General features: G+C 34.6%; 1 protein-coding gene across 10 annotated transcripts in view; it reads right to left on the reverse strand.

Moving 5' to 3' along the window:
* Positions 1-16,403, reverse strand: part of VPS13B (vacuolar protein sorting 13 homolog B) — a 438,627-nt gene that overhangs the window by 168,406 nt on the left and 253,818 nt on the right. For 7 of the 10 annotated variants that reach the window (XM_083871399.1, XM_083871397.1, XM_083871403.1 and 4 more), the window contains 4 exons: positions 16,071-16,185; positions 13,285-13,426; positions 11,097-11,505; positions 5,503-5,614 (listed from right to left, as the gene is read on the reverse strand). In XM_083871399.1, the coding sequence (XP_083727525.1) occupies positions 5,503-5,614; positions 11,097-11,505; positions 13,285-13,426; positions 16,071-16,185 (778 nt within the window). Of the gene's footprint in view, positions 1-5,502; positions 5,615-11,096; positions 11,506-13,284; positions 13,427-13,970; positions 14,038-16,070; positions 16,186-16,403 lie in introns of all 10 variants that reach the window. The other 3 variants (XM_083871402.1, XM_083871401.1, XM_083871400.1) reach the window with 1 other exon arrangement.

The following is a 16,403-nucleotide window of genomic DNA, read 5'->3' on the forward strand; positions in this document are numbered from 1 at the left end:
ATGCATACATTTTTCTTCACTGATTATCTTTATTGCCTTTATTCAAAGAAGAAGTAACTCTGGTCAGCATTAGCTAATTCCTTGTTTGCCTACCAGATAAACCTCAATGAAGTATTAAAAACTAAAACAGGCAAAATAGAAAATAAGTCTTAATAGAACCATTGTAAAGTAATCAACTCTTAAAAGGAAATTATGCATATTGGGTCCATATTCTAAAAAAACCTTTTGTTATCTTAGTGCTAACTTCTATGCAAAACCAGAACAGTTTTTAAACTGTTATTTGGTTTGAAAAGGAAAATATAAAAAAATGAAACTTTTAACGCATAATAAAGTTATAGAAAATCCAAGCTTTTTGAACAGTAATTTCAAGGTATAGTTTTTCGAATATAAACATGTCAAAATATTTCTGAAGAGGAGATGCTTACAGATGTGGGTGCTGTTGAAAAGTTTTGAACAGCATTTGATTTTCCAAACCACATTTGAAAGAAAAAACAGATTTCTACACAGACTGCTGGCTATGTATGTGCTTCTTTCATAAATTCCTTGAATCATTTTTTCCTTCCCTTCACTCCAGCACTATCAGTACAGACACAGAAAATTGTTTATTACTCCTCATTTCACTGAGAGATTTTTTTTTAACCAATTATGGGTGTTATATGATTATTACAGGGATGTTCTAGATGGAGTTCCTTGAAATAAAGAGAAATAGCAGCTATTCTATATGGAAAATAGCTTTGTTTTGCTATTTGCAAATGTTAGAGAGTTAAACAGTGAAAAACAGTAAACTACAAAAACGAAAAAAACTATAATAAGAAAAGGCTTGTATTAATAAAAAGTTCAATGAAAAAATAAAATATCTACAGCTACCTTTTCATGAGTAAAGTCTTTACATGTAATGTTTTTGCGGGGAGGGGCAGGTCTAAAGAATTTCCATTTACATTCACAAATTGGAAACAGTCTAGGGACAGCTTTATGCTTTGATCTAAGAAACATCTACACATGAAAATGACCATAGAACACTCAGACCTGGACTATTAAGCTTTGATATATGACATGAATGAAATCCTTGGATCTCAAAAATGATGAATCCAGAGCGTGGACAACAATTAGGTTCTTTATTGGCCATGTTGAGGAAAGCTTGGGATTCTGCTTACCTAAATTTGCAGAACTTGATAGTTTGGCAGTATTATTCCTGACTTTATAAGTAAGACTTTTACACAACAGCCTCTATGCTCTGAGCTCTTTGTCAGCAATTTCATTTCTGCATTGACAACATTGTAATTCAATGTTATTTTACTTTATCTGTTCATGGATACTCCCTAAAACTCCATTAATTATTGTTTCATGACAGTTTTCTAAATACAATCCTGTTGGGGATGATCAGCAGTTACCTAGATCAGAACATTTGTACAGTATTTGGTGTAATAGGGCCTTTATCCCAACACAGAAGTAGAACTAAATGTCATCTCAATTTTAGCTTCATATTTAAGCATATCCATGCATCTACTTCCTCTTATTTTTTCAGTCAGAGAACCAGAATTTCTGAGTCTTGTGATGACGTTTTCTCAACCATTTCCCTATTGATAGTGCCCAGTTCTGCTGGTAGCTTAGCACAACTAGTGCTGTTTGCTGTTCCTACCCCCAACATAGACACTTCTAAAAAATTCATCAGTAGTTAGAGCCCACAAAAATATAGCTCTCCCCTTCATTGCTTAGGCAGAAACTTCATTTACTATGATTGACTCCTTCACAGTTTCAATTAACTGCTCTGCCCTCCCTTTAGCCAGGCTAGGCAACTGCCTTACTTGCATTCTTATCCAAAACTTCCTTTACTCTGCTCCCTGACCCCATCCCAAGGCCTTCTGATAATCTTCCTCTCAACAGAATTGGCAGTTTCTTGATGGCAACGTACAGTTCTGGTAGTATTTGTGGAACATAAATACAGCCAGAGCTGAACTTTAAGAATCAGAGAAAAAACCAACAAATGAACTCCTACAATTTAGCAGAACAAATAATAATCTAAAAAGAGACATTGTCTCTTACTGTCATCAGAGAGAAATGTGTCACTGTACTTCTTTCAGGAGCCCTAGAACAGCTGTTAAGGTGCATGTATCTTTCTTTATTTGATATTAATATATCAAAACTAAATTAATCCATTTTCTGCTGGAGGGAATACTCTAATTTTTATATGGTATAGAAAAATTGAAGTTACAATGTCAATACATTTCTTTACAACTTCCAATAATCACCTGAAACCATATTTATGGCCCAAAGTTTGAGGTACATTGTTTTACCAACATTCCCTTCTCGGTTTAGTTCTCTTTCCAAGTTACCATGTAAGCTCTTTTTCCAAGGACATAATAGATGGAGTCACTTTAGCCTACAGGACAAAAGTGGTCTGGTTTATTTAGCATGACCTGCAGCCCCACCAAACTTACCTTTCATGCACTGGCATTCTACTAATGATATATGAGCACATTCAGCTATAAATTCATGGGACAAATTCAAATGATGTTTGGAAATACTATTCAGCCTCTAGCCATGAAAATGTTTCTCAGCCTTTCCTAAAAGAACAGTTTCTAAATGAAAAGCAAAAATTCTTCTTTCTCATGAAGCACTACAAAAGTGACATTAATTGCATGTGGTTGTAGCTCAGGCCTAAACAGAAGACTGTTTAAAGCAAAGTGACACCACAAATTAAGTCTGTATCCCCACTCCAGAAACATTGTAAAGACACTGGTTCAGACAACAATTTATTTTCTTTTATTCTATTAAAAGCAGCAGCATCAAATTAGAGAAGAGAGGTTGGAAAAAGACAGAAGATGACATGATGGGATTATTAGAATACTATGAATACTAATTCTTCAGTAACCACCAAACTTCTGTAATTTTATTTTATTGAGTCTTTTACACTGGATATTGTACTACTTGTACCTCTGTTAATTTTTACTAAGAAATCTTTCACCTAAGTACATGAGCTACACATTGTGTGGGTTTGCTCATTCTACTACTCAATTGTTAAGAATTTTCTATTATCTCCTGCTTTTTTATCTAGCACCATGTACCATGGGCACATTTAAAAGGGCAAATGCTTTGTAAGAATGCTCATATTTGGAGAAACAAATACTAACATCAGACCCAACATCACATGTTAATAATATCCCACTGTTTTTGTTTTTTTCTTTTATAGAGACTGTATGTTCTGCCCAAGAATACAAACCCCTTTGTATTATTTTATTAAAAAACCATCTGAAAAATGGTGACATTAACTTCACTTGGAACTCCAGCAGTCTAACAGCAATGACTGCCATGCAAGGCAATGAAGAGTTATCTTCAACGATGTAAGTACACTTTGTTCTAGATAAAAGAATTTGTAATTAAAAATGGATGTAGTTCAACCCCAAACAGGAATCTTAGTATTTTTGATTTAAAAAGTATCAATTTTTATTCTTTCAAAATCTTGAAACTTGCTTAAACAGATTAAGGTAGTCACCTTCTTTCCAAAACCGCCACTATCAGCTTCAATATTGTCCTATAAAACACTGCAAAGTAACTTGATGCTCTGCTCTGATACGTCTTAGAAAAGTAAAGCTAGTATAATTGGATGATTAAAGGAGGAAAGGGAAGCCCAAATTATTTAACAGATGATAAGAAATTAGGGGAGTGGTCATTGAAGCTGAGGAAATCACTTAAAACATCTGAAAACTCAGAAAAAGACAAAGGAAGCATGATGTTGGGAGACTGGTCACAAAATGCCAGCAGCAGTCAGATGAGAGATGCCTGGTCCAGTGCTTATTTCTACCTTACTCATTTGGTGCCATGATTTCTAAAGGAGGACAGAGGAATGGAGCATATTGTAACTGGTTCAAAACTATGAAAACCAAAGATACACTGCACAAATCTTGTCTGGAACATTTAGGTATATAAGACCCACATGACCATAATACAAAATAGCATCAGAACCTTGAAGTAAAGTTGTGATTTGAAAAGCACTGAATTTCAGCATTTTAGGTAAAGCCACATGGGCAAAGATACAGACCCAAAAATGTTAACTAGCATAGTTTCATTGATTTTAGATGCAAATGAGTTCCTTACTCACTGGTTTGTAACGTGCATACAAGGCACATCACTCAGTTCCCTGCAGTGACTGTAACGACCTCACAGAAGCTGGTAATTGCAGATTCCACTTTATGATCAGGTGTTTTTCTGGTAAAGTTTTTGTTGCTGTGAGGAGAGTGGAACCTACATTTGGGTCTCTGACTCTTAAAGCAGGTATCAGATGGGAGTCTCCTCAGACAGAAAGGGTAGAAGCAGGAAGAGCCTGTACAAATGTTTGGAAGATCTCTTTCATGTGTGAGCACATGGAGAGCTGGATCAGTCCTTGCCACCCAAAACCACTGCTAGTGCCAGACTGTAAAACTTCTTCCATGAAAGCTCCATAATAGAAAAGATAAAATGCTCATTTAAAAACAAAAGGGGAAGGAAAAAAAAAGAAAGGATAAACTACTATAACCAAACATAGAAGCAAACCCATTAATTTAAATGTTTCCACATGGAAATATGAGAAAAAAGACTCTCTTACAACTTCTAAGTGATCAGAAGTGAAACTGGAGATATTTCATGGTCTCCTAAAAATCCTAGTTTTGACAAAAGTAAAACTTGCTGTCATTTTCTAGGCAGTAAATGTTTTACTGCTGGGAAAAGATTTTGATGTTTGTAATTTCTATTGAAGAGCACTATGAAGTAGTTAAAAATATTGCCACATCTGAAAAACAGACCAACGGGAAGTATAAGACACTTGTTCATCTGTATTTCTGTGACTTTTCTCACTTGGTATTATTTGCAACCCTACTTTCATGTCTGGCAACAGTGCCAACTCTACTAAGGATCATATATTACTTTTATCATGTTGATTACATATGTTCACCAGTTTTGCTGCCTATATATGATTAGTGTGGTTTGCACATACTTAGTGACATAATCCAGAGCATGACATTTTCACAGAAAATGTGTTTACTGGGAAAGAGCTCCTTAGAAGTTTGCATTCCTTTAAGCTTTGATCTACACGACATCAAGAATCCTACAGTTTGAATATATGTTTACCATTTATATTATTAAGATCTATCTCCTTCTCACTATATGGCTACTGAACACTTTGGAAGTCACAAAAAATTTCCTTTCCTCTAAGGTGAACTTATTAGTAGCTGAATAAAAGAAAACCTCTCAAAATGTTCTCATCTGTGAGTTTAAACTTCACAATGATTTGACATTTAAATTCTGTTATTCATCAGCACTTCACAGCAGAACTTGATTTGTCTAAATGGATTTGAAAGCCCGCAAGTGAAGAGAATCAGAAAAACCTGGTTTTGAATATCAAAAGATTGTATGTGAAAAGTATTTTTACAGGCTGCACGTACCTGTTTTATTGAACAATTAACTTCTCCCAGAATGAATTTTTCTGAGACCATATATGAAAAGCCAAACCCCTCCCCTGACACTTACTGATAAATGTCTTTCCTTAGCACAGCTCTACTAAGAGGGTTGTCAGCCTGAGGAGCCATAGAGACAGATCCAATCTTGAGAACCAAAGTGTCTTCTTTAATTGATGGATTGGCTGTAGTTAGGAGAAGAGAAAATATGTGTTTGATTAAAAGTCAAATGCACATAGTAGGAACACTGAAAAGCTATTTCTTTAAAAAATGTATATGAGAATATTTGCTAAGGATTCGATTTTGCACAGGAGCAACACAAAATCAATAGCCCTGCTGTGATACATAAGGACAAAACTATTGTAATTTCACTTCCCCAGAGTTTTATCACACCACTCAATCCTGGTCTGTGACTTCTCATTCTCTCTGACACTTTTTGTGGGGGGGTTTTATTCGAAAATGACTTCAGATATTTTATCACAGATTCTTTGTGATCTGTTTGTTTCTCCAATAACTCTTTGCTGAAATGTCAGCATGTAAACCACTCTGAATTGTGCACCCTTTTTATTATGAGCCTATATCTTTAGATGTAAAACATTACAGAATATCACAGTATAACCATCCTGGTAGCATTTGGAACCGGCTGCAACACACATGAAAAGTTCAAACACAAGGACTGAAACAAGAGAATCTGAAATCTGACACATATACAAAGAACAAGATGTTATACTGGACAGTAAATTTCACATCAATAACAAAATAATTCCAAGGAGAAAAATCTCTGCTTTCCACTTATCTCCATAATTTTCAAATTTCAGCCACATGTAAAGTTTCATAGCTTTAAAAGCAGTGGTCATATTAGACAGAAAACCAAAGTTCTGCCCAGAAATAAAATAACACCATATTTTTTGTAGAAAGCTAACTCTGTCAGCAGGCACAGACAAAGTACTTAGATAAGGCTCTGCTCAGAAGACTCTATATTAACTAGGAAACTCCGGAGCAGATGTGATGCAAGTTCAAAGAGTTCATCACATGAAGGGAAACGGTTCACTGCAACACCTGGGTGAGATGTAACAAGGATGGAACGACATCACACCTGCTCCCACATCCAAGGAAGTTCTGCAAGACTCTCATATATGAGTTTTGAAAATGATATTGCAGTAGAAGATAGTTTAAGTATTTTACCAAAGTGTGAAATGGTTGGTGTGGTAAGAACCAGCAAAATCTTTAAGTTTAAAAAAATGGTTTCTTTACACCCGGTAATGTCATGGTGAAAAAGACACCATGCTTTGCAGTTAAATACATATACAGACATGTATATTTCTGAACAGATCTAAGAGATCATAAAAATTCTAATATGATATTTTCAAATTATTGTAGGGAATACCCCAGTAAATTTGTGGCAAAGTAGGAACACAAATCTATTAGCACACAAGTGATCTATTTAAAAGAAACTCATGTACTTACAAAGTAAAAACAAATCCTATAGCCCCCCCAAAGCTAAACAAAACTATTTACAGACTGTTTGGTTGCTAGAAATAAGATACAAGAGTTAAGCTGATGAAAAACTAAATTTTTTGACTAAATCTGAACTCGTATTTTCAAAACTTAGTAAGGCATTGTTCTAAGTACTAGAATACTGCCACTGTACACTTAGGTCTTGGTATTTGCTTTCCAATACTCACATAAGAAAATGGAGTGATGGTATTAAATATACATCTGACTATAACTGCAACTTAATTAGGTAGCAGATGCTTTATTCTTGGGAAGTGGTTCTTAATAAAATATATCTTAGGCTAAGAATTTAAATTTGTCTCTGCCACTTGGCAAAGCAAAATGAACACAGAACTACCAATAACAGTTTCTATTGTGTAAGTATTTTAGGAGTTATTTTCAAGGCTGGGCACGGACCTTTTGTGTACAGTTTACTGTACATCAATAAATAAGCCAATTTTAAATCAGAAAGAATCACAGACATTAATATAATCAGCTGGTTTCTAAAGAGTCATATGAAATCATATGATGAATTCATATTTCCATTCATTAACCCATGCTTTTCAAAATATGGAAATAATGTAGTAAACAATCACAGTCATAGCAGATATTAAAAAATTTGAGGGGAAAACCATCTGTGCTACATTTTAAAAACATACTTACAATTTAAGCATACTTACAATATAATACTGTACATATATTACTTTATACTTACAATATAAGTACAATCTAGGAAAATATTACAGACTCAAATGTTCACAATCTCATTTGATTTTATCCACTCATCTCAGCCATCTTTTTGCTGAGCTAAATATATTATACTCTTTTAATCCTTCCTTTTAAGCCTCCTTGTCTAGTGCTTAACATTTTTTATACTTTTCAGCATCTCTCTACTTTTATCAATACCCAGTTTTACAACAGAAAGCAAATTGGACATGATATTCCAGCATCTGTCATATGCAGAAGTACAGCTACCTCCCTTACTTCTTTTCCCTCAGTCCTCTGTGACCCTCAAGCTGTTTCAGCCACTGTTTCCCAGGATAGTCTCTCCAGTCCTGAAGACCTAGTCTGTGTAAACTGTTTCCTTGATTTACAACTTCAGTTTTAGAAGATTTACTGTATTTTCTACAAGCAGTGATGTAAGCACAGTAACCCACATGCATGGCCTCAGGAAATTCTTTGCAACATTTGCTGATGATAGCAGCAACGGTTTTATATTTACTTTCAGACTATTAAACACCAATTTCATTTATTATTCCCAATTGATGAGTTTTTGTGGTTTTGGGTTTTTTTTAGATTCCTGGTTAGCTATTTTAAATTCACTTAACATTTCCACAGAGACAGTATGGGGATGTATTTAAATTAAATACCATGAGACAAAATGTCAAACTCCCTAGAAAAGTCTAAGCACATCAAATCTTTGCAAACATTTTATCAACTAACAATTGAAACCACAATGAAGAATGGAAATCAGATGGTTTTCAAAAGTCTAATTTTCCATAAAACCATATTTATTATCATGTAACAAATACGTAATTTTTTATTAACTGAATCCTGTAATATTTTTCCTTTATGTTCTCTGATGGAGAACAATAAAACTACCTGACTTAATTTTATTTGAACATTACACTTTTCATTTTACTAGATAAAACTTCAGCTGTCTAAAATCTGTTCTTCCAAGGTGTGTTAAAAATTAGCCTCCGAAGACCAAGATCCCTGCACACAACTTACTCAGCCTGAATGATTTCAAACTTAAATAGTAACTGAGGAGGATGTTACAAATCATATGTTATGACAGACTTCAAAGTAAAGAGTCATGCTCATGTGACAAGAATATATCACTTCTACAAATGCAGGACATACATTTATTCAGTGTGCTGCCTTTTCTTTTTCACTATCAACAAATTTATCATGTCCTTTATAGTGATTCCTGATATTTTGTTCTTAGTACGTACAAAGAAGAGTTGCTATTGTCCTCAAACCAGCCAGATGTGGATTTTTTCTGTCTTTGTAAGCTCTTATCAGTTTTTTGCAATTTATAATTTTTACTTATAGTCTTCTACTATACAGTAATTCTTGTTCCTACTTGTCATATATTGCTTTCATATATTTAGTTACCTTTACTTGTTTACTGAGTAAGTGTGGGCTGTTGGCCAGAGCTTGAAACACCACCTGATGTATTAACAAATCAAACTCAGAGAACGCAGCATTGCTTATTGCCAAGGATAGAATGCTGCCCTCATACATACCACAAAAATAAAAGTTGATTGGTGCTGCTGCAAAAACTATGAAACTTAAATACTATAAAAATGTGTGGGTGTAGTCATGCATGCATGTATGTATGCAAATTCCTCAGCAGAAACATGATTTTGATTATTTCAGTGCTTGTCTACCACAGTTCACTGTGGAAGTTGCAAGTAAAAAACAGATTTTCTTTTTTTTTTCCTTAAAAACTGTACATGTAAAGTCACAATTAGTTGTGGAGTTTGGGAGAAGGATAGTTTTTGTAGCTATCAGTAGGCACAACAGAGAACTGACTAGAAGAGAAACTAAAATAATTTTTCTGCTTTTCTTGCAGCGATCACAAATTGGAACACACAAGCCTCTGACTGGATTGAAAATCTCTCCTAATCAATAAATGATGAATGAGGATCTTAGGGAGGCATATCTCCAGAAGATATAACATTATTCTGAGCTAACACAACAGAGATGTGGGTCTTATTCAACTCTTTTGCTCCGTATTGTTTCTAATTTCTATTGTTCTTGATGACAATAAGCAGTGGAAGAGAGAAGCAATTAATTTCATGTTCATAAACAAATGAGACTTTGGGAAAATCTGGGGTGAAAGAAGAAATGAAAGAACACTACCAATTTTTATAGTGATGGTATTTCAGAGCTTTCCAGTGGAAGAGTAGCTGGCTTTCTTATTAATTAGGATAATCTTTATCATTTTGCTGTAAAAGCATACAGTTTTTCTTCCTACATTGACTGCTTAACCATGGCAATTCTGTTCCTTGCAGGCATTCTTAAGCAAGAAACAGCAAGAAGACAAAGTATTTTTTATAATTTTTTTTAATGAAGTATACAGCTACAGAGCTACAGAAACATACTTTTACAAAAGATTTCCTTGACAGCATGCCCTAGAACTCCCTTCCAACTAGAATCATAACTCTTTCTTGCCAAGACAGCCAGTCTAATTTTATCTTCCTGTGTTTTCAGCAATCCCAGTTGGAAAATTGCAGAGGATGCTGGCAAAAAAATGATCTATGTAAATTCTCACTGCGTGCACTTCTTGCAGTTAGGTTATGAGAAAAATCTGAAGACTATACTCTTAGGATTATATTGTGTGTTGTACATAATGGTAAAAAAAAAAGCTCCATACCTACAGAACTTACGTAAATGTATCATGATATTAGTAAAACAGTACTTTTTTTAATCTCTAGAAGAATTGTGAGAAGTGAATATACTCCTATTAGCTGTTACATGGTCTAATTTTAACATTAGCATATCTATTTTCATATATAAAGATTGTAATAGGGATGGAAATATATTTTTACATACAAAAGGAAAAGAGTATCTTACAGAACAAGTATTATCCATCGATCAGACAGCTATTTATAAACATTTTACACTACCCAAACTCTGTAAATACGTGAAAGCTTTTTGTACAAGAGAGCTACAATAGATTCAAGTAAAATGCTAAATGGCATCATCTGATCATCTGTTGGGCATCATCCTTAAGGTACATTTTAATAATATTTTACAAACTAAACGATCTACTTGCTTTACTACCACATCATTTTCCAGGTGTCCACAAGAGTTAAGGCTCCCTGCTTAGACTCTGCTGCTGGAACAGGTGTCTATGGAACACTGCACTGATACCAATGTAATGAAAGCTGACAAAGAATCACCACTGCAAAACTAGGTTCAGTTCTCTTTCCACAATTTTTGACCATTCTTTATAATGGCATTTTAAATGCAAACTCTATAGGTATCAAAGCAAGGATCAAATAAATAGCTAAAGGAAATTCTGAGCAAATGTGCAGAGAAGTAGCATGAATGTTAGATGTTTCCTAACTCTGACCTTTAAAACAGAAGCAATGATCAGTGATTTAACCAGAAGTATTTGACTACAGTACTGAACAGCAAAAAAAAATCTCTAAAATATCATACCTTCTGCAGTATGATGATCTTCTTCATTTTTGGGAAAGAAGACTCTTATTACGCCTGTGTTGATATAAATCAGAGGCAAGTTGCGGGAAGTCAGAGCATGAGTCCTTGTTGGTTGGCCTGGTGACTTCCTTTTCTCCTTCTGACTCCTTGGCAACCTGGCTTGAAAAATGCTTGCAATTGCATTTAGCAAAGGAAAACAAAGGACCACATCAAAAGCCTGAGCAGAGAGAAGGATCTCATGGAGAAAATGAGGAGAACCATCAGTGTGACCTTCTGACAGCTTATGGAACGTCCTTCGTTCATTTCTTGATATCAGTTTGTGCCGGACATTTTTTGTCACAGCTTTGGTATAAGTGAGAGAAAGAAATCCATGTTGCTGGTGTGAGCCATCTAAAAGTTTTGCAGTCGTCTGTTTCAAGGAAAAATAAATAAATAAACTGCAAAAATCTACATGTAACATTCATCAATTACCATATTTCTGGTTATTTAGGATTCTATATTTCTAGTAGCTTTCTACAGTCATTTAACAGTAAAAAACCCCCACAAGACCTTTCATTTTTTTGAATGCACAGTTTGTCCATAACCTATCTACACTTCTCTGCATCAAGTAATCTAAAACTACAAATTTCTGAACATATTTTTCTAATTACTTATGTTTCATGAAACTCACATCTAATAAGCCAAAAAACCCCAATTTTTCAAGAAACTAAATTTAACAAATATTTCTGATATTTTTTAACACAGTTATATATTTTGATTCCTCCTTCATTTAAAACATTTGTAGATCTCACTCCCTTTGTATTGTTCCTTCTGTACGTGCAGACACCATAGCTGTTAAAATATCACTTTGGTGCTAAGAGAGCATCACTCCATCTTAACATGGATGTATAACCCATAAGGATTAACTAAATAAGGATTATTTAGTATAACTAAATATGTATAACTAAATGTAGGATGTATAACTAGATAAGGATTGAACTGGTTTTGCCTCATCACCTCTGAGTATTTAATGAAAGTAGCTGTGCCATATTGCTAAAGCATGTAATTTTATCATACATTGCACTGTACTTTAAAAATAGCAGATTCCTTTACTTAAGACAGTTTTGTCTTGCTAAAATAACAATTAAATGCTTAGCTCCCACAAGATGTACAGGAGAGTTTCCATATTACCTTGGAAAGCTCTTTAGTCATTGTTAATAATGGCAAAATGTAAAAATCATTATTTTAACAATGTAAAAACATGTTCACAAAATTCTTTAAGATTATTTAAATATTAGCTTTAATCACGTAAGCACAAATGAAAGCAACTATATTTTACAAGTAGTTGCTTCTTTCAGCATGTTAAATTTGATTGAAATTATTTTAATATAATTTACACACTGTCAGCAGAAGAACAACATTCCTTTCTTAAATAAACAGTATACATAGTTTAAATGCTGGAAAACTGGAAGCTTCCAAAATTAAATGAATTAAAACAAACTGGTAAACTAATTTACTATAAGAACTGAAACAAACAGAATAATAGAAAGTACTCACAATCAATTTTCATGATGAAAATAAATCAGACCATCCAGAACTTTCACTAATATAAAATAATTCCATAGACCCACAGATAAAGAGGCCAATGTCATAAAACAAAGTTCTTCAAGGATAAAGATGCAAGAAGAAAATGGCTTAAATGTCTCACACTGAGATATTCTGAATCAGCAAGTAATCTTCCAAGCATTTAAAAGAAAGACTCAAATATGGAATTATTAATTGTCGCATTATTAGAATTAGAGAAAAGGTATACTGCAGTAATACCATGTACTTAATTCCCTAAGTAGATATCAGAATTACATGAAAAAATGCAGCATTTAGTACTGGCTTTTACATATTTGGCCTTCAAATGTACTGTGTGTGCTCACTTCTAATTAATCTCAATGACTTCGGTGGTCTGTTATTATGCACAAGATTGTGAACCATCAACCCTTGTTCCCTCACCTACTAAAAAATGACAACTATTTTTACTAAAGGATAAGGTGGAAATAACACAAGTTACATAATCAATTTAACCAAGAAATATATTCAGCACAAAAAAAAATTAGAATACAAGAAATTAATTTAAGTGTTTTTTTTTTTTTTCCCTTTTTTTCCTGGCATTTATTAGTGAAAGTTCTGTATTCAAAAATTTTAAAAAGATTCTTACAGAGGGAAACAAGCCAGAGAAGTTACTGAAAGGATCCTGCTTGCTGATAGGTCGAACCAACAAGGTGCGTCTGTTCAGCTTGTCAGTACAGGAAAGGAACACACCTCCATACTGCCCCAGAGACCAAGAATCTTCCCCAAGGCTTGAGGTAATGAACGAGGCATGGAAGATAGGAAGAAAAAAGAAACAAAAAAATGTCTCTATAAGCAGAAAAAAACCTGTTTACATTTAGCTTGCATGTTTCGATGTAACTGCAAGATAAACCTATGCCATACCTTTTCCTAAAAAGCTGAAATTCCGTCAGATCAAACAAAAAAAGAGATTAAAAAAGGTAACTGTAAAATTTTATGTGAAAGGACAACCTACAGCAAGAGGTCAAGACAAATCAGAATAACAGTATAGTAAAATCCTGTGTGTAGAAAAGAGACTTACCCTTGATTTTCAGCAGATAGCTTTAGCAGAATAAGGAAGAGAATGATTACAAGAACAAAGACACGGTGAATGTAAAGCTGTATTCATATGTTACAAAATCAGTATTATTTAGAAAAAGTTAGCTTTTAAGTGTTAAGATGTGCCTTGCACTACAGTTCTTGTAACCATTCTTTCTAACATATAGGAGAATCAAGTGAAGTAATTTGCTTAAGAGTTATTCAGGTAAGCACTTTAGTTTACTACAGAAATCTCACCAAAAGTTTTTCTCTGCATTGTAGAAAAATTCCTTCAAAATGTCCTGACTGCCAATCTCCCCCTGGCCTGGAAGACAGAAAGTTTACCTTGTCTATTCTCTGCTTTTGGTTTTAGTCCACAGAGAGTTACACACAGGAAAGTTACTCCAAATAGATTATAAAATATAAATGAGAACAGCAACAATTTTGTGAAGTGGAGTAAGTTTTGAGTTTGTTGGGGGTTTTTAGGTTTTTGTTTGTTTGTTTTTTTCCCCCCAAAGTTTGTTAAGATGAGCTTGTTACTGGGATTTCACAGAATCACAGAATATCTTGGGTTGGAAGCGACCCACAAGGATCATTGAGTCAGACTCCTGGCCCTGCTCAGCACCATCCCCAGGAATCACACCATGTGCCCAAGAGCATTGTCCAAACACTTCTTGAACTCTGTCAGGCTGGTGCTGTGACCACTTCCCTGGGGAGCTGTTCCAGTGCCCAACCACCCTCTGGGTGGAAACCTTTTTCTAACAATCCAACCTAAAACTTCCCTGATATAACTACAGGCCATTCCCTTGGGTCTTGTCAAGGAACCACAGAACAGGGATCAGTGTCTGCCCCTTCTCTTCCCTTCATGAGGAAGCTGGAGACAGCAACGAGGTCTCCTCTAAGTGTCCTCTTCTCCAGGCTGAACAGACCAAGTAACCTCAGACCCGGCTCACAGGGCTTCCCTTCATGGCCCTTCGCCCTCTCTGTTGCCCTCCTTTGGATGCTCTCTAGTAGTTTAATGACTTTCTTATGTTGTAGTGCCCAAAACTTCACACAATATTCAAGGTGAGGCTGCCCCAGTGCAGAGCAGAGCAGGAAAATCCTCTCCCTTGCCCGGCTGGTGATGCTGTGCCTGATGCATCCCAGGACATGCTCAGCACTCCTGCACTGTGACATGATTTTAAAAGATTTAAAAAAAAAAAAAAAGTATAAATTTTAATTAGCAAATATTCTATTTTATACAAACAATAAATGCATTTGTAACTTAGGTAAAAATACAGGAATTGAAATATTTTTTAAGACAGCTCATCAGGAATAAAATTACAAAGAAATGATGGTAACTTTGCTAAATTGATACTAGATGTCCTTCCTATAGTACACAGAGAACAATAAGCATCCAATAAGACCTCGCAGATATTGATTCCCAAGTCAAAATGCTTTGTGCTCCGAAATATTTTACTTACATCCAATGCCAACAGCCATGCTGAAGCTTTTAACTATGTTTTTCCTCTCAAGGAGTAACACAACTATTCTATTTTCTCTTAATCTCTTAATTCATAATAGAATTTGTTGATCTGTAATGGCAAATACTACTCTAGCTGATCAAAGAGTACACAGGCTCTCTCTCTGTCAAGACTGGTGTGTTCATGGCCAATACAAACTAGAAGATGGCACACGCACTAGAAGATGCAATCTGTCTACAGAACCCTGTGCCTGGGGGATAAGTGACACAGTCACATTGGTGTAGCCAACTATCCAGACAAACAGGACTTGCAAAGTGTGAAGGCAGACTAGGCCTTGTTACCTACCCTGAATACACACAGTATTGATGATGTACTGCTTGTGATTAATTACTGAAGTTTTACTCAGGTGTCTGCACAACACTGTGCCATGTGACACAATAAATCTCTGGATTACCAGCTCAGCTCTCCTCATTATATTAACTGCTGCTTTGCCTCAGGAACTGAAAAACTGAGCTGTTTCTATTCAGCATGTAAGAGTAACATAGCATAAATCATTAAATAAGGCACTCACTAACACCTCATATACCAATATTTCAGGAATTTCCCATTCCAAAGTTAAGTTAAAATGAATAATTTTGGTCTCATGGATCAAGAGAGCAGTAAGTGTAAAAAAACCCACTCTCCTAAATTTGCAATGATTTCTATGTATTTCTATGGAATTAGACTTAATTCTGAGGAAACATAATTGTGATTTTTATTATTTAAAAGGTTAAAATGATTTAAATGAAATTAAATATCTACTTTAAATCAAGAATTAAGAAAAAAAAAACCCGAAAATATCACCCGCCTTTATCTTTCAGCCTGAAATGAAAGCATCACAACTTGCAGGAATTACCTGTTTCTGTAATGGTCAATATTGAAGCTTTCTATTTTACATTTGATTTTGGTGTAGACATCCTGCATATCCACTGAGGCACTGAGATCCTCTAATTCACTGACAATACAGACTTCTGCAATAGTCAAAGAAAATAAAAATTATTAGCTATTAATTTGAAACTTGAAGGATTTTAAGCAAGAAATACATCTGAGACACTACATTTTGTAAATAGGATGATGCTACTTCTACTCAGAGTTTTCTCAGAAAGCACTTTTTGATTCAAGTGTCACACTAGAATCCAAACCTTTTTATACAAATGTACTGAGAAACATATATATGGGGTTTCTAGTT

Source organism: Zosterops lateralis, assembly GCF_965231275.1.
Source record: "Zosterops lateralis genome assembly, chromosome: 1".
In the NCBI taxonomy this organism is placed as follows: Eukaryota; Metazoa; Chordata; class Aves; order Passeriformes; family Zosteropidae; genus Zosterops; species Zosterops lateralis.